Source organism: Phacochoerus africanus, chromosome 6 (assembly GCF_016906955.1).
Source record: "Phacochoerus africanus isolate WHEZ1 chromosome 6, ROS_Pafr_v1, whole genome shotgun sequence".
NCBI lineage: Eukaryota > Metazoa > Chordata > Mammalia > Artiodactyla > Suidae > Phacochoerus > Phacochoerus africanus.
Window position 1 is genome coordinate 125,870,488 of NC_062549.1, and position 19,464 is coordinate 125,889,951.

At 38.9% G+C, this 19,464-nt stretch overlaps 1 protein-coding gene across 1 annotated transcript in view; it reads left to right on the plus strand.

Annotated features, from left to right (window-relative positions):
• Positions 1–615: 615 nt before the first annotated feature.
• HFM1 (helicase for meiosis 1) overlaps positions 616–19,464 on the plus strand; it is an 83,389-nt gene continuing 64,540 nt past the window's right edge. The window contains exons 1-6 of the mRNA XM_047785328.1: positions 616–653; positions 4,875–4,972; positions 9,290–9,402; positions 11,072–11,381; positions 13,971–14,236; positions 14,500–14,547. Coding sequence (XP_047641284.1) covers positions 4,902–4,972; positions 9,290–9,402; positions 11,072–11,381; positions 13,971–14,236; positions 14,500–14,547 — 808 coding nt within the window. The 5' untranslated portion in view covers positions 616–653; positions 4,875–4,901. The remainder of the gene's footprint in view (positions 654–4,874; positions 4,973–9,289; positions 9,403–11,071; positions 11,382–13,970; positions 14,237–14,499; positions 14,548–19,464) is intronic.

A 19,464-nucleotide genomic window follows, 5' to 3' on the forward strand; every position in this document is an offset into this window, starting at 1 on the left:
CAACGCCAGATCCGAGCCGCGTCTGCAACGTACATCACAGCTCATGGCAACGCCGGATCCTTAACCCACTGAGCGAGGCCAGGGATCGAACCGGTAACCTCATGACTCCTAGGCGGATTCGTTTCCACCCACCACGCAGGGCCCTGCTGTTAATCAATTTTTGCAGCCCACATTATTCACAAGAGCCTAAAGGTTGGAAACAAGGGGTGAACGGATAAACAAAATGTGTATGTACATACAAATGGAACATTCAGCCTTAAGAAAGGAATGAAATTCCCACACTTGCTACAACGTGATGAATTCTGAAAACATTACAACTATGGAATAAGCCAGACATGACCAAGACTGTAGGATTTCCCTTCTACGAGGTGCCCAGGAAAGGCATTCTTAGGGAGGAAAGGAGAACACAGGTGCTTCCAGAAGGTGGGGAAAGAATTTTAGAGTTTTAGGCCGCAGTACCCGGAGAGCGATCTATTTAAAAGGAGTTACAAACTTCTGGAAGGAAAGAGGAGACGATGGAAGGTAGAGAGGGGTCCGGCGATCCATCGCTTGGAGCTCGGCTGAGCCGGCCTGGGGGCCCGGCGGGTGAATCGGCGCTCGGCTCCGAGGGCCGCCGGGAGCTGGGAGCGCGGAGCCGGCCGCCCGCGGAGAAGGTGGGGCCTGGGGCCGGGCGTCCGGCGGGGAGGAGGGGACGGGGCCGGGCGTCCGGCGGGGAGGAGGGGACGGGGAAGGCGGCCCGGCGGGGAGGAGGCGGGCCTGGAGCCCGGGGGCCGGCGCGCGGCCTTCGGAGCCGAGGGCGGGGCGGGCGAGGCGTGGCCCCGGCCGGGCGCGCGGCTCCTCAGCCGCCGGCTGTGTGAGGGGCGAGGCCGGAGGCGGCTCCGGCGGGGGCGGCCTCCCTCCGAGCCCGCGGCTCCTGCTCTGCCTGCGCGGCCCCCAGAGCCCGCGGGGGTATTACCCGTGCGTCTCGGCCCCGCGAGGGCTGTGGGCGCGGGCGCGGCGGCGGCGGCGGGCGCGGCCGTCGGGGGGCCGGCTCGGGCTCGGCGTGCACCCCACAGCCCCGATTCGCTTCCTGCTGGAGCCTTTGTCCCCGTGGGTCCCCCCGGGCGGGGGGGGGGGGCGGAGGTCAGGACCCCCCACGGCTTGGGTGGCCGAGGCTCAGAGAAGCACGGTGGTCATTGGCTCCCAAGATCTTGCTGACTTTGTCCGGTTCCCTGCAGGCATTTCTGTTCTGAGGGTTGGTTTCCCAGCAAGTGTTGGTCTCAGCGTCTTTACTGACTCCCAGTTTCTGGCAAATCAGTATTTTATGTCTGGGTTTGTGTACTTTTGAAGTAAGACTATTTCTGAGAGTAAAAATTGTAAGGAGTAACTAATAGATCTGAACATTTATATAGTAAGGATCATAGAAGGTAAGATGCCTACTGTGACCAAGATAACCAGTTAAGTAAGGTGCAGGTCCTCTCAACACTGAACAGATTATGTAGTCCCAGAAACAGTATGAGTTATTTTAAGATCTGTTAGAGCAGAAGTGGACACTTCAAAAATAAAATGCGTAATTCTATACCACATGTTGAAACTAGAACTTTGTAAAAAGTACTCTAACGTGGAAACTTACTCAGAAAATCTGACTCTAAACCTAAAACTTAAAATTAATTAACCCAACATCTGTAATCTCCTACAATCATAAACTCATATTGAGATGTGGTGAGGTCCCTTGTAGGGCCTGTGTTAAAAAAAAATTAATACCTAATGCAAGTGTCAAATTCATGGTCCTTTAGAAGCTTCTTGATTTCATTACATGAGTCCTGAATAGAAAAAAAATCACCTTTTTAAATTGAAGTTTAAAGATTTGGGGGTAAAATTTTAAGTCTCAGAATTGATGGAAGATTATTTTTATTTAAAATTATGTTTATAGGAGTTCCCATTGTGGCTCAGTGGGTTAAGAACCTGATGTAATCTCTATGGGGATGTGGGTTCCATCCCTGGAATCGCCCAATGGCTTAAGGACTGGCTGGCTGTTGTAGATGCATTGCAGATATGCTTAAGTCCTGTGTTACTGCGCCTGTGGTGTAGACCTGCAGCTGCAGCTCCCATTCCACCCCTGGCCCAGGAACTTCCATATGCCACATGTGCAGCTATGAAAAGAAAAAAAAAATTTTTTTTCTTGCTAATGCATTTATTCCACAGTGAATTCTTAAGGACCATCTATTATGTGCCCGGCCCTGTTCTGGGTTGTTGGAGTATACTAGTAAGCAAAAAGTCCTTGCTGCTTCTACAGGGAGTGTGATAAACAACTAAACGTATAATATGCCAGGTATCAGTTAGTACTGTGAAGAAAAATAAGGCACAATATGGGGATGGAGAATTTTAGATAAAAGGTGTTTTTTATAGGATTGCTTCAGAACTGTATACATAATGTTTTTATTCTGAATCCAAATACATTACCTTCTTTTATGCCAGAACTAGAAATCAAACTGAAAGTTCTTTTGAAAATATTTGCTATTTATATAGAAGGTTTTTCAATTAGTTTATCTAATGATTTTTTTTTGGAAACACTTTTGTTTTTTTAACGATTTTTATTTTTTCCATTATAGTTGGTTTACAGTATTCTGTCAGTTTCTGCTGTACAGCAAAGTGACCCAGTCACTCTCTCTCACACACACGCACACACACTCATTCCTTTTCTCACATTGTCCTCCATCATGTTCCATCACAAGTGACTAGATATCGTTCCCTGTGCTGTCTCGTTGCCCATCCACTGCAAATGCAATAGTTTGCACCTATTACTCCCAGACTCCCAGTCCACCCACTCCCTCCTCCTCCCCTCAGCAACCAGAAGTCTGTTCTCCAAATCCATGAGTTTCTTTTCTGTGGAAAGGTTCATTTGTGCCATATATTAGATTCCCAGATATAAGTGATATTATATGGTATTTGTCTTTCTCTTTCTGACTTCACTTAGTATGAGGGTCTCTAGTTCCATCCATGTTGCTGCAAATGGCTTTATTTTGTTCTTTTTTATGGCTGAGTAATATTCCATGGTGTATATCTACCACATTTTCTTGATCCATTCATCTGTCAATGGACATTTGGGTTGGGAAACACATTTTTAACTTGTTTTAGTAATTTTGTTTGCATTTTCTTTTAGAATAAAGAATTCAAAGATTTTCTACTCAAATTCTGAGGTAGCATAGCCATGTAAAAGTGGTCTGGTGTGTTTTAATTTGGAAAACTTTTCTTGTTGTTTAAAAATTATATAGCTCTCCTAAGCCTAGAAAGGGAACATTTTATTTGTTACTTTTTGGATAACATAGAAACATGATTGACATTTTTATTTATGCTTTATGAGGTAATTGTTTTCCACTTCTGAAATCCTCTGCTTAAATAAAGATGTGAGAGACTAGGCTGGCAACTTTTGAGTGACTCCCTTCTGGTCCCACCCTCTTATCCTAGGCTTCTGTTCATACAGTGAAATTGTTTTAGATGTTTATACAACTATGCTAATTTATCTAAACTTTATGATTTCATTTTCTTGGTGACGGAGCGATTAATAAATTGAAAAAAACAAAGGTCAGTTAAGTTAAACAGATGGAAAGGGGAAGATCCCGATAACTAAATCAATGAAAAACTCCACAGTATAATGATGAAGGAAGAACAGTCTTAATGTGGACACAGGTTTAGCTGTCTTGTTAGCAGCATTCTGTCAAGGGCTGCACGTGGCAGCCTTCCTCTTTCCCGTGAGGTCCTTGCACTTCAGGGAGGATGACGGGACCAGCTCCGACGGGGAATAGAGATTTCGCCACGAGGTGGCACTCAGAGCCTTTCTTCGGTTTTAGTTTCCAGCCTAAGGAAACAGCTAAGGAAAGATTTGCAGTGTGTTAACTATCCAGAATAAATAGAAACGTGATTTCTATTTTATGATTTGTGCATCTTATTTCACGTTTTGTCATATAGAATTTTTCTATCATGTTTCAGAATTTAGAAAAAAATTGGGTTGTAGTATTGATGTGCGGGGGAAGAATTGCAATGTTACAAGAATCTGCAGAAGTGGTCCTACTGTCTCCTATCAAATTTGAGGCTTTGTTCGTATAAGATAGATTTTTATTATATTCCCAGGTAGCTAATGCTGAATGCTATTATCCTTTACATTTAGATAACATCTCTGAATGTAAGTTATCTTTTAAAAAGGGAATGTAAACATATATATGTTATATAATATGAATGTAAATATACGTGTATATATTAAACTCTTGAATTTTTTTATTTTGAACAAGTTCAAACATATATGAAAATAGAGAACATTACAAGGAACTCCATGTACCTAATTACATAGCTTTAGCGATTATCTCATTGCCAATCTTTTTTTGTCAAAACCCCTCAAAATTTCCCTCTTTATTTTAAAGGGAATCCCTGCGTATATACACAGTGTATTGTTAGAGACACAGATATTCGCAATAAAACACACTATCCTAACTCTAATGTAATGGTATGAACAAAGTATTTTAAGAGCCTTAAAAGAGCCATTAATTCTGCTTTGGGTAAGAGGACAAATTCCAGAGAAGCCCTTGAAGAAGAAATGACATTTGACCTGACTGTGAAGGATGGGTAGGAATTTGTCAGGTGGAAAGTAGAAGGGAAACACGTTCCAGGTATCAGTGCAGCGTGGAGAGAGTGGTGCACATGTGAATATGCATGAAGGAGAGGAGAACAGAGAATAATGTATTTGAATATTTAAGCACTTTGGAGGAAGTTGCAGAAGATACTGCTGAAAGGCAATCTGTGTTTATCTTAGGAAATTAATGTTTATAGTTAATGGGTTCAGAAGTTTTTCCTACATCTTTGTAAACTGAATATAAACTACTTTTTCTGTATTTTTTTAGACTTATGACAGAGTCCAGTTTTTAGCAATGCTGAGATCACATGACTCCTTGTGTTCTTTGGATAATTTATTTTTTGAAAAAACAGATGAAGCTGAAAAGTAAGTCTGCCTTAGAGAATGATAATATATTGTTTTAGGGGTTTTGATTTTTTAAGGAGTTTTAGTTTTCTCTCTGGTAACCTTGTAAATAAAAAATGAGGGATCAACAGAATGATGTTCAGGTTATATATTTGGTAAACATGAAATTCAGATAAGAGGGAGTTTAACATATTACATGTTGTAATTTTAAAAATAGGGTAGACTCCTGCCTTTTTGACTTTCATTTATTTGTATTTCGGATTTGTTCAAATTAGTTTTGGCTAAAGACTGGCAGTAACGTTGGTTGCTCAGGACACAGTGATGGTGGCACCTTTGGAATCTGAAAGGGCAGAGTGCCACAGGCCAAGTGAGCTAGGCATGCTCAGTGCAGCTGGAAGGAGGGTGGAAGTAAAGATGAGGGCCCAAGGAATGAGAACAGGGAGTCTGCTAAACCCTGGCTTTTATGGATTTTCCAATGTGAATTGCTTTAATTTTTCTATGTATTTATCCTATTATATTATTCTATTTTAATGACATATTGAGTAAATTGTTACTTCACTTATTCTTTCATTCGAATATTGATTGAATACTGAAAGGGATTTTAAGAGGATGAAATAAACTTTTACTTTAAAAACTTCAAGTCTCCTTGAGGTTAACACACATGTGGAAAGGTCATTATTAAATAATTGCGACCATGTAATTCAAACTGGGATACTTTGTTGTGTGTGTGTGTGTGTGTGTCTTTTTAGGGCCCCACCCACAGCATATGGAGGTTCCAGTCTAGGGGTCCAATTGGAGCTACAGCTGTCGGCCTACACCACAGACACAGCAGTCCCAGATCTGAGCCACATCTGCAACCCACTGAGCAAGGCCAGGGATTGAACCCATGTCCTCACGGATACTAGTTGGGTTCATTAACCACTGAGTCACGACAGGAACTCCCAAAATGGGACACTTTCAAGAGTGAAAGAATGTATCCAACTGGGACACCAGCTGTTAATCAGGACTGGCCTAGGCAAATTTGGAACATAGGATTGCAGTATAACGTCAAAGAAAAGTGCAAAGCAAATGATAAGCATATATTCATGTGAAGAAATTTCTGATGTGGAGGGCAACAGGTCAGACTGACTGGGTCAGGCTTTATGATAACTGGCGGAGACCTCTGGTGGCTTTGAAGGATTTGATAATTCTGATAAGCAGAGAGGGGGTGAGCATTTGAAGACGGAGTGCTACATCAAGAGAAAGTGAATGGATGTAGAAGAACTCACGGTACCTTTAGAGGACGGTGTATCGAGAAGCTTCCTCGAAGAGACGGAAAGAGTCATAAAGGAGAAACAGTGAAACAGAAAGTTAGAAAAGTAAGCTAAGGATATATTGTGGTGGTATTGAATGCCAGAATAAGAATCTTGGACATGGCTTGATGTCTTAAAAGCTATGGAATCAATAAACATTTATTGAATAATATGCCTAACTATAGAAAGCAGTGTGCCAATACTATGGATGTAAGTAGAAATAAAAAGAAAGCTTTTAGATGTTTGCAGTGTAGGGTAGCAGATCTATTGGACTACCATCTTTCTGTTATTTACCTGCAGACATACCCAGAGACACACAACCGTACATGGAAAGCGGAGATACATATCATAGGTTCAAAGTGTACTTAAAAAGAGGGAAGGGAGGAAATCCTAGGGAACCTGGAGACTGTGTGAATGTAAGATTTGAACTGGATTTTGAATGAATATGAACTCCAGTCCCTAGAACAGTACCTGCCATGTGGTACTCAGTAAATAATAGTTGAATGGATTAATAAATGAAAAAAGAAACAGTTAAACTTCTATAGATGGATATGGGGTAGTGTGGGGTATAAGAGCAAGCCAAATAAAGAAACTATTTTTTGAACAAAGTTGAGGAGGGACAGAATGTATTATCTACTTGGCATATTAGTAGTTCGCTTTGGCCTGGACTATAAGGTACACATAGGAGAATTGAAACTCTAAGGTGACCTAAGGCCACTAGGAAGTCTGTCATTGTTTGGAAGCCACTGAAGGATTTTGGATGGAATAATAAAATTGTGACGAAAACAATTCTGAATTAAAGCAATGGGAGTGTCTAGAATAGAGAGAGGCTGGAGGCAGTGAGGCCAGTTAACACATTGTTATTCTCGGGAGTTGCCATCATGGCTCCGCGGGTTACAAACCCGACTAGTATCCATGAAGATGCCAGTTTGATCCCTGGCCTCGCTTAGTGAGTTAAGGATGCAGCACTGCTGTGAGCTATGGTGTAGATTTCGGATGTGGCTCAGATCGAGCGTTGCTGTGGCTGTGCCTGTGGCTGTGCCTGCAGCTCTGATTTGACCCTTGGCCTGGGGACTTGCATATGCCACAGGTGCAGCCCTAAAAAGCAAAAACAAAAAATTATTGTTCTCAACGAGACGTAGCTGGTTAGAGCCTTGATAAGGATACTGCTAATGAAAATACAAGGAATGATAAATTCAAGAACTTTTATAAGGAAGATGCAGTAAGACCTGGTATGTGTGGAGTTCCCTGGTGGCCTAGCTGTTAAGAACTCAGCATTGTCACTGCTGAGGCTGGGGCGACTGCTGTGGCTTGAGTTGGATCCCTGGCCTGGAAACTTCCACATGCCATGTGTACAGCTGAAACAACAACAGCAACAACAATCCTGGTGTGTATCTGTGTAGCCTGGGTAAAAGGTTATATTGTGGTTTGCATTCAGGGTAACTGGAAAGTAGGGAAATCATAAGGTAGATTCGATTTTCTGGGGAGGCGGATTAGGAGAGCTAGATGTGTGCTTTTTATATCTTGTAAACATCTTTCTTGGATTTTCAGGAGTAGTCTCTGTGCAGAAAAGTTAATATACCAGGCCTAAACTGCTCTAATCTTAGAAAAGGCCTGCTTGCAAGGTTGGCCTTAAGCTGGAGTCTGAGAACTCAGATGTTAGGAAGATTTCCACCATTAACTGATAAGAATGGCTCACTGTGCGTTAACTGTTTGTAAAAATAGTATGGTTTGTGCTAAACATCTGCCCTTCTGGGAATCTGGAATGGAGGTGTGGGCCAGAGAGGGGGTGCCCACGTGATGAGCCTCCAATAAAAATCCGCATGTTTTGTTTCTAATGACTTCCCTGGCCGGCAGCATTTCACATGTGTTGTCACAGCTCATTGCTGGGGGAGTGGAACACATCTTGTGTTATTCTTTGGAAACTTGTGCCCGGTTTCCCTTGGGCATCACCTCCCAGTCACGAGTAGGACTATGTGCTGAGAGTCCTGTGAGTCATCCGGGGAATCGCTGACCTGGTGGTGATCTTGGGGACCTAAATTCCCGTTGCTTTAGTGTATTGTCAGACAGTTTCTCAGACGTTGTGAGATAATGTGTTGCGGATATATACACATTTTTTAATTTTATGGCCGGACCTGTGGCATGTGGAAGTTCCCAGGCCAGGAACTGAATCTGAGCCACAGTTATGACCTGTGCTGCCACTGAGGCTATGCCGGATCTTTTCACCCACTGTGCTGGGCTAGGGATCAAATCTACTTCCTGGAGCTGCAGGGATGCCACTGTTGCACACCAGCAGGAACCCCAAGACTCCATTGTTAATTTGTAATAATGTTTTAGGAATACTCTAGAATACCAATAATGGTGTCGTTTACACACTTGTGACCCATGATTCATTGTCAGGTGTGCCATCCGTAATTTGTAACTTGTATTGGTTAAGATGCTGAAGTGTCAGAATCATTTACTGCTCTCTTTTTATTTTATTTTAAAAATTAAATTTTTTTTTTGTCTTTTTAGGGCCACACCCACAGCATATGAAAGTTCCCAAGCTAGAAGTCAAAATGGAGTTTCAGCTGCCAGCCTACTCCACAGCCACAGCAATGCCAAATCCAAGCCATAGCTGCCACCTACACCACAGCTCACGGCAACGTAGGATCCTTAACCCACTGAGTGAGGCCAGGGATCGAACCTGCATCCTCATGGATACTGGTCAGTTTCTTAATCTGCTGAGCCACAATGGGAGCCCTTGCTCTCTTTGTTTTATATTGGACCAGATTTAAAATTCCTGTAACAAGCATCTGAATTGAAGAAAAGCTAGTGGAATTATAGCCATTACTTAGGTGGCATATCTCACACAAGCGTCATCAATCCCATGACACACAAAGAAAAAAGATTGAGATTGCTGCTGTGTAGGGATAAATCAAAGTCCCCACAGAAAGATAGTGTGTTAAGTTTAAGAGTCTGTAATTGAGTAACGTTTAGTTAATAAACACAGTTTCTAATGTTATATCTTTATTAACATATTTTCACATATTTCTATTTTATATAGATACCCAGACAATGAAAAATCATTGGATTGGTTTCTCCCACCTGCTCCACTGATTTCGGAAATTCCAGATACTCAGGCATTAGAGGAAGACATGCAAAGTCATAAACTGTTAGGTAAATTATGGCATATTTGTTGTGAAGTCAAACCCATTCAGCTCAGATCAGTATAAGAAAAAACCTAGTAACACATTAAAATACTACTTCTTTTATTTTAATGGAATAAAATGAAAGGTAAAGACTTCTCTTACTCAAAATAGTGTCCACCAAATCTTACAATCTGAAGCATTTTCCCTCTCCATAGATACATATACATACATACGTAATGTTACATGCACTAAATATACTTTCACACACACCTGTTACGTTGTTTTGTGAATTTGTATCCTGTACTATTAAAACTGTCACTGCTGTTTAGTTTTTTCCTTGTCCTTTACTAAAGGTAGGGTCCTTTGGTTTAGGAAACTAGATTTATGAAATTATATTGAGCAAAAACAACAAGATGTAGAAAATTATATGTAATTCGTTGCCACTTTTATAAAGCTAGGAAACAAGCACACTAAACAATATATGTGATCTAATGTGATATTGTTGGTAAAATTTTGATTTTTGAGCAAAAACAGACTCAAAGACTAAAAATTAACTTACAGTTACCACGTGGGACAGGTTGGAGGGGGAGGGATGAACTAGAGCTTTGGAATTGGCATATGAACCCGGTCATGTAAGAATGATTGGCCCATGGGGAGCTGCGATATAGCACAGGGATCTCTACCTAATACTCTGTGATACTCCACATGGGAAAAGAATCTGAGAAAGAATGAATGTAGGTATATGTATAACTGAATCACTTTGTTGTGTGGGAGAAATTATCACAACATTGTAAGTCAACTATACTTCAATAAAACCTCAGAAAAATTAATAAAATGAAAAGCAAAGATCTTTCAGAGAGAAAAATAAAAAATAAATCATTCAAGAGCACAAAAATTTTTAAAAAATAAATTGAGTGGTAGGTTCATGTATGTACTTTTTATTAAGCTTCATAATTTTTATATATTTTATATATGAAAATATGTTATATACTCTTGTATGTACCAAATAATGTATAGATTATATAGAGTATGTATATACACACAGTTATAATAGTATAGATATATACATAGATGATAAAGCAAATTTAAGCACTAATAGGGCCTCCAGCTTCCTTCCAAACTTTTCAAAGATAATTGTAAAGTCTTTGTAAAGAAACCTTTAAAATTCTGTCACTTTGACGAAAGCAGTCCTTTATCTTGATTTTTAGAAGCAGGATTACAAAGTTAAAAACATTGTATCATGTATTTTAGTCTGAATCATATTCAGTAACATTTTTATGATTGGTCATTGTATTTCTGTATGTAAGTTATTTATATAAATTTTTAAACCCTCATAATTACTTATACCATTATGTCATTTATAGTAGATAAAATACTTAAATATTACAATTATGATTATTTCTGTGGGTCAGGAATTAGATCTATTTTATAATGTAGGTTTTATACATATTTCAAATAATTTTAATATTCTTAACTAATTTCTGAGTATCCTTCATTGATATGATATACCATAAGAGTAATAACTTACCTGTATTTCAGAGTCGTATATGGCATTACAGATTTTCTTGTTATACTAATACTTTTATTTTGGCTTTCGTATTTACCTAGTAAACTCTTGAAAATTGAAATTTTTCTATCATCATTCTGAAAGCTTGTTTCCAAGAACAGGTAGTAATTAATATATTCTATTTTTGTAGGTCAGAAAAAGAGGTCAAAAATGTTAACATCCAATTTAAAGATAACTAATGAAGACACAAGTTATACTTCACCAACACAAAAATTCCAGTGTGCTTTCCCTTCTAATAAATATGAAGAAGGCAATCTAAATTTAGTAGGGGCAGGTAGCAATGACTTACATGTTGCTGGCAAGCTGACTTATGGTTCTCCTCAAAAGTACAAAAGTCACATTGACCCTGAGATAGCACTTGAGAAAAATGTTCCAGATGATGCGAAAGTAGTTAATTTTGCATATGATAAAGGAGAGAGCACATCGGCCTTCCGAAAAAGGTAATCACTTAAATAAAATAAGTGATATTAAGTGATAAAGACAATTTATGTGTATATCCAGAAGTATGAGGTATGATAGAATCTCAATGAGAAAAACAACAACAAGTAGAGTCTACCATGTACTAGACATTCTGGTAACTCTGGGATTCTTTTCATAGGGTCTTGCCTTTAGAGAACATACAGTTTATAGAGGGAAAGAAAGTAAATAACTAAAAATTATCAATTGAGTACTCTTTGTACTGCTATTTTTTGATGAAATACATGGTTGAGTGGAAGTTCTCAAAGTCTTTGTTCTTAGGACCCTCTTACATTTAAACAATTATTGAAGATTCCCATGAAGATTTTGCTAATTTGGGTTCTCTCTATTGATATTTAATCATATTAGAAATTAGAATTGGGAAAAAAGCATTATGGGAATCATTTTGATCTTATGAACTAAGCCTTGGCCATCCTTTGATTGCTGCTGTTAACATGGGGCCCGGCTCTTCTCTGCACAATCAGGGAAGGCTTTCCTGAAAACCTAGAGGTTTAAGCTTAACCTTAAAGAGGAAGAGAGTCAAGCTGAATGCAAACAAAGAAGGAGAGAGTTCCAGGCAGAAGGCATAGTATGTTCAGAAGCACTAAGGGGCACAGAGCTTGGCTTTAGTTTAAAGAGAGGATGATGAGAGATATGGTATGCAGGGACCAGGTCATTCATCGTCTCCTAGGCCATGGAACAGTTTGTACTTTTTCTTAAGGCCGTACTTATTAACCTGTGGCACATGTACTCACTGCTTCAGAATCACCTACAATGCTTGTTAAAAATTTGGATTCCTGGTTCCTACTTTGGACCTATTAAATCACAGGAGGAACAGTTCTGAATGATGACAGTGTCTAAGGGGAGAGAGTAGCAGACTGATGTTGTGTGAGGGAGAAGCCACTGGATATAAATGCCTAAGAAACCGAGACGGTGGGCTCTTCAGTGGTTTGTCTGCGTGAATGTTGAAATAACCCAGGTGATGGCAGAGTCTGGATTGAGAGGAAAATATTCTAAAGTGACCAGAGGTGGATGTGTGCTATTTGCCATGAGGACGGTTCCAAGGTGGTGTAGCTAGATAGCACAGATACTTTTGTGAGAGAGTGGAAGAGTAATCGTACAGATTTGGAGTGGGGACGAAGACTCTCAACCCTTAAGTACATTGCGTGTGGGAGGGGTAGCAGGGTGTGCTTTTTTTTTTTTTTTTCTTCCACTCAAGAATTTTTAAGGAGCAAGTGTTTTCCAGGGCAAAGAAGTATTTTTGTTAAAAGAAGTAAATATAAAATTCAGAGAAAAAGTTGAGGACGTGGGAGAGTTTGTCCCAGAGGACCTAGGAAGAGTCTGAGGTCAAGAGAATTTAGATGGCTAGTATGTAGGTAATATTTTTATGGCTTGGAAAAGACATATTTCAAACTCTCGTGTCACATGGCTGGAAAGTGGAGACACTTTGGATTTATATCCAGGTTTGTCGGGTCCCAAAGTCTGTGCTCTGACTGAGAGCACAGCGTGTAGCAAGGAAGCATCCTGTGGCATAAGTGCTGTCCTTATCCTCAATACCATCTCCTCACGGGATGCTGTTCTATGATCTCAGCAAGACTAGCCGCCTGCTTTTGAATTTTCTGGCTTCAGAGACAGAACTGCTGGCATTGGAGGATGCAACTCTACAGTGTGTTTTAAAATATACTTCTCTGTTCAGTGTTTTGAAAAATTGGTCTTTCTTGTATGAAAGCCTGTCATTAAGATTAACAGTAAAAAGTAATTTGGAAAGTATTCTGTATTCATACAGTGCTTATTTGGATACCATTCCTTACAGAGTCTGTAAGACGGATACCTGCTGTCACCCCTATTACTTAGTCTATAAGGCGCAAATGTTGTGTTAGGAACCTTACTGGTTACTTCTCTGCTTAGGGCTATTGTGAACAAATTGCTTTGATTGTCCTTTAATCAGTCAAATATAATAAATTACAGGCATAAAAATGGCCTTTCTTTGTTTTCCAGAACTTCTCACAGAACTATTTCTTGCACTAAAATGGTTATTGAATAGTGTTGAGAAAGTTGGTGCCGGTTACTGACAAGAAGCCTCGGTGCCTCCACATGGGCCTCTCTGGGGGGTTGTTTGAATGTTCTCATGAGATGGTGGCTAGTTCCCTGCAGAGTGAGTGATCCAGGAAACCACGTGGAAGTGACAGCGTTTTAGGACCTAGTCTTAGAAGTCACACCCTGTACTTCTGTAGGACTCTGCTAGTCGCCCAGGCCAGTCCTGAGTCAGAGGAGGTGACCACAGAGGGTGTGAGCACCGGGAGACAGGGATCATCGGGGCTCTTCACAGGCTGGCTGCCACGGGTGGGTCTGTCTGAGTTTTAGGAAAGTGAAAAGAACTCAGTGATCCACTTAGCAGATCATAACTTTAGGTGAATGACTCGCTGTTGTGTTCTAATAAATCATAATCTATAGGTATTTTTAAGGGGGCCTATTTTATACTAGTTTTTTACATTCTAAGTAACTGTTACAAATGCAAATATGTGGGTTTTTTTTTGCAGATTATTTAAAGTTTTTTTTTTTTTTTTTTGCAGATTATTTAAAATATCTGATAGTATACATGGGAATGCTTGTTCTAATGACATTGCAAACTTGGACTCTGATATTGGCTCAGCGAAAATTGCCCAAATGGAAATGAGCGAAGGGAAATCGTGGAAATGGAACAATAGTAATCAGAAACCTCAATATTCACAAATTAACATGTTTACAGCCGGTGATACTTTTTCTGCTTCTAAAATCAGAGAAGGCATATTCAAAGCACCATCTTTTTCAGTTGCATCCCAGCCTCATGAAGTTCAAGGTAATTCCTTGCTTTTTCAGTTGGTTTTATAAAAGTACAATATAGTCTGTATTTCCTAGCATGGATAAGAATACAAAAATGCAGTAGATTTGGGTAGGCTGTCTTTCTATATGCAATTTCTTTATTATATTGCATTTTTAAAAACTGACCTAATATTGTTTTAACTGTGCTCTCAACAAAAAGTTTTGGAAATTTTAATTGAATTGATTTTTATAGAAAATGTTAAAAATATCCCTAAGTCTGTGGAATTTTTTTTTCCTTAGGGATAATAGAAAATGGTTTAGATTCCTTGAAGGCTGTCACAGAAATCCGTATCCTTTAAATTATTTGACTACAACACCATTATATTTGAAGTTGTAATTTTAAAACATTTTTTGTTTCATTGTGTTTCTCTTTGTTTTGATTGACAAAGAAAAAGGGAAAAGTGAATCCTTCAGGTCATATGAGAGAACCCAAAGCATGATAGTCAATGCTATTCAAAGTATGGTCTGCAGACTGGTGTCCATTGTGAACTCTTTATCCGTCTGTGACAAGACTAAGTACAGAGATGAGATTTATATTATTGGCTGAACACTGAGCATTTTTACTTACAAATTGACATACATAATTTCTTATACTTTGGGTAAGAGCAAGGTCTAGGTATCAGCCTAAGTAGGGGAAATGACTGAGAATGGGACAGTCCATGGACTGAGGGCGTTTTTACAATATTTTTTAAAAGAACCTAATTTTCAGTTTATACCTATAATTTGATTTACGTATGTGGTCATTTCCACTGTAAATGTTTTGAGTACATATGCATGTTCTGGAGGTAACATCCTTTTTGCTTCTTTGATACTTTATGTCTGTAATAGTGTACTTATTCTATTTTATTACAATTAATCAGCTATTTCTGTGACTACTTCCCTATGACCTCTGAACTCCTTGAAGGCAAGGACCGAGCCCTATGTACCTTCTTATCTCGAAATACAGTGAAAGCCAGATAAAGTAGGAACGTTGCTCTGGCAGAAGAGTAGTCATGAGCAAGGATGAGGGTAAGAAGATGTGGCGTATGGAATATGTTTAGAAAAAACAAGCATTCCAGTTTGGGTGGAAAAAGTTATGATTAAAGGAGTAGTAGGAAGTAATGATGGGTAGGTGTTTTAGTACTAGATCATTTAATACCATGAAAACTGAGGTTAGAAGTTTTTGTTTTTATTTTTAATATGTTTATTAAGTCATGAAAAGAAACCCATGCAATATTTTGAGCAGGTCAAATTATATTACCAAAACTATGCTTCAGGATTCTGAAATTAGTAACTCAAAGCTGGGGAAGGCTCTAGAATTCACAAAAGTTATGGTCTGGTTGGCAAAACAGAAAATCAATTCCAGATATTGGTTAGTTGAGCTAGAGAAATCTAGGAATGAGTGATTTTAACCCTGGGCACTCTGGGTACTGAGATAATTCTGAAGTACATAATTTGAGAATTAGAAAATGTTTGCGTGACCACTTGTGAAAAGTTGCCTCCAATGCAGATAACTGACTGAGTTAGAATGGAAGGAAGGGACAGTAAAGGGGCTTACACGGTGACACAGTAACAGCAGACATAGCCAGCCATTAGGGCTCCTGTTGATCATGGTGTTTCCATCCTGCTTTACTTCCTTCTCCCTGGTGACCGACATCGACTGGGATGTAGGGAAAAGGTAGCAGTAAACAGTTAAAGCTATAGTTTCGTTGTCTACACGATGGGAAATTCTTATCCCATACCTGAACTTGCCATAAGCTGATACTAATTTTTGAAACATTTTAAAGATGTTCTTGCTGTCTTAGCTCAGCTGAAGTGGTACTATTATTTAGTCTCTTTGTTAGTTAGGGCCACTGCCTACTCTTGTGTCCTTGGATTTATTGTCCAAAAAGTTCATTTGCTGTCAAACTCACCTAACTTGCGTATACTTTTTTCCAAGTGTATATTTGAAGTGGAAGACTGAATCCTTTTCATGATAATTTGAGAGTTTGGGGATTGCTTGGATTATTTTCCTATTGTTTTACAATATTTTACTTTATTTGAATCCCCAGGACAATAGAAGTTTGGTCAGATTGATCCTGCCACAGCACTGTTGTCATTTTCTGCTCTGCAGACATCCTCTGTTCCCCGCCCCATTATAACTTATAATTGCAATGAGACGGCTGAGAATTTGTTGTACAAAAGGAAAAAGTTTATATCAGGTGTTGATAGTAATGATCAATGATATACTTAGTAGTTTTCTCATGAGCGATAAGACTGGTTTACATTCACTCTGAGTCACAGTTTCTTTTTTTGTGATTGTAAATTGATGTGGAACTCCTGGTGAGAGAAAAACCAGCATGATAACCCACTTGTGGACTTGTTACAAATAAATATTTTAAAGGAAGAGATGTATTTTGAAGGAAAAATGAGATTCAAAAGCTGATGGATTTACACACTCAATATTGCATTTGGTGAGGGGCACAAGTATTCTGACAAAGGCACAACAGAAAGTAAAATGAAGATTTGTAAATTATCTGCTTGATTTAATAAATGCAAACCTGTATTAATTGAGTACTTACTGTGTGACTGGCATTTGGGATATGCCAGTTAAGAAAACAGGTGATGAATCCTGGCCTTGGAGGAGTTCACATTCTTGGAGCAGAGGTGGGAAACAGGATAGATCAGAACAATTGTAACGGTATATGGGTGAGTCATACAGCACTTTAGAAGGTGATGAGTAATATGAAATAAAAAATGGACCAGAGTGAAGGTTGATGAAATTGAGAATGCTGGAGTTGAGGCTCAGGATTAGAATTAGAGTAATCAGGGTAGGTCTTCAGAAGGTGAGATGTAAGTAATTGAAGGAAGAGAAAGAGCCAAGGAAGTATGGAGAGAGGAGGACTCCAAGCAGAGGGAAGGCTTTCCGGTATGAAAATGGCTGGTGTCTTCGAAGGACAGAAAAGTGTCCACTAAAGTAAGGAGATGAGTCAGAAGCAAAAATAGCAGGACTCAAGGTCAGAAGCGCAAAGGTGGAGTGGGAAGGCAAGATCGTGCAGGATGTGGGGCCATCTACTTTGAAAGAAAGGGGGGGAATTTGAGCAGAGTGGTAGTAGCTCGGATTTAACTTTAACAGGATCACTTATCACAATCTATCAATTTTTGTATATCTTCATAAAAATATAATTGCTTAAATAACTAGGTATTTGTATTCTCAGATATATTTTATGTCTTATATCTCCTAATAGATTGTAATAGCCTCAGCTGGAGAAGGCTTCTTTGTTTACAACTTCCCCCCACCACCTATTCCTTTTAGTATCCATAATTTTGTTTTCAAAGTATGTGAGTCTGTTTCTGTTCTGTACATAAGTTCATTTGTAACCTTTTTTTTAGGTTCCACAGGCTGGGGTTGAATCCGAGCTGTAGCTGCTGGCCTACTCCACAACCATAGCAACATGGAGTCCGAGCTGCATCTGTGACCTACACCACAGCTCCCGGCAATGCCGGATTCTTAACGCACTGAGCAAGGCCAGGGATCAAACCTATGTCCTCTTAGATGCTAGTCAGATTCCTTTCCTCTGAGTCATGACGGGAACTCCCATTTGTAGACTTTTTGATGATGGCCATTCTGGCTAGTGTAAGGTAGTACCTCATGGTAGTTTTGATTTGCATTTCTCTAATAGTGATGCTGAATATCTTTTCATGTGTTTTTTTGGCCATCTGTATGTCTTCTTTGGAGAAATGTCTGTTTAGGTCTTCTGCCCATTTTTTGATTGGGTTATTTATTTATTTTTGTTGTTGAGATACATGAGTTTGTATGTTTTGGAGATTAGTCCCTTGTCAGTTGTATCATGTGCACACATTTTCTCCCATTCTGTGGGTTGTCTCTTTGTTTTGTTTATGGTGTCCTTTGCTATGCAAAAAATTTGAAGTTAAATTAGGTCTCATTTGTTTATTTTTGTTTTTATTTTCCTTAGGGGTAATGGAAAGATATTGCTGCAATTTATGTCAGAGGGTATTCTGCCTATATTTTCCTTTAAGAGTTTTATAGTATAAGGTCTTATATTTAGGTATCTAATCCATTTTCTTTGCCTATTTTTAAATTGGGCTATTTATTTTTGGAGTTTTAAAAGGTTTTCATATATTTTGGATATTAACCCCTTATTGGATATGTGGTTTGCAAATATTTTCTCCCATTCCTAGGTTGCCTTTTAATTTTGTGGATGGTTTCTTCTGCAGTGCAAAAGCTTTTTAGTTTGATGTAGTCCCACGTGGTTACTATTGCATATGTTGCCTTTCCTTTTGGTTTTAGATCCAAAAAATCATTGCCAAGATCATTGTCAAGAAGGATTTCCCCTATGTTTTCCTCTAAAAGTTTTATGATTTCAAATTTTATGTTTAAGTCTAATCCATTTTGAGTTTATATTTGTGTATGGTGTAAGTTAAGAGCACATTTTCATTCTTTTGCATGTGGATATCCAGTTTTCCCATCACCTTTTTATTGAGGAGACTGTCCTTTCCCAATTCTTGGCTCCTTTTGTTGAATGAATTGACCATATATGCATGGGTTTATTTCTGGGCTGGATGTTTTATTCCATTGATCTATGAGTCTGTTCTTTAATGACAATACCTTACTGGTTTGATTACCATAGCTTTGTAATATAGTTTGAAATCAGGAAGTGTGATGCCACCCTCTTTGTTCTTTCTTAGGATTGCTTTGGCTGTTTGGGGCTTTTTTTTTTTTTTTTTTTATGTGTGTGGTGGTTTCATACAATTTTTAAGATTCTTTTTTCTATTTCTATGAAAAATGTACTTGGAATTTATAGATAGGGATTGCACTGAATCTATAGATTTCTTAGGGTTGTGTGAACATTCAGTGGTATTCTTTGAATCTATAAATATGAAATAACTTTCCATGTATTTATGTCTTCAATTTCTTTCATCATCTTATAATTTTCAGTGTACAGATCTTTTACCTACTTGGTTAAATTTATTCCTCAGTATTTATTCTTTTTCATGCTGTTGTTAATGGGATCGGTTTCTTCATTTCTCTTTCTAATATTTTGTTGTTAGTGTATAGAAACACAACTGATTTTTGTATATTGATTTTGTATCCTGCAACTTTACTGAATTTGTTCATTAATTTAATAGTTGTGTGTGTGTATGGTTTTTAGAGTTTTCTGTATATAATTTTATATCATGTGCAAATAGAAACAGTTATACTTCTTCCTTTCCAATTTTGCTTCC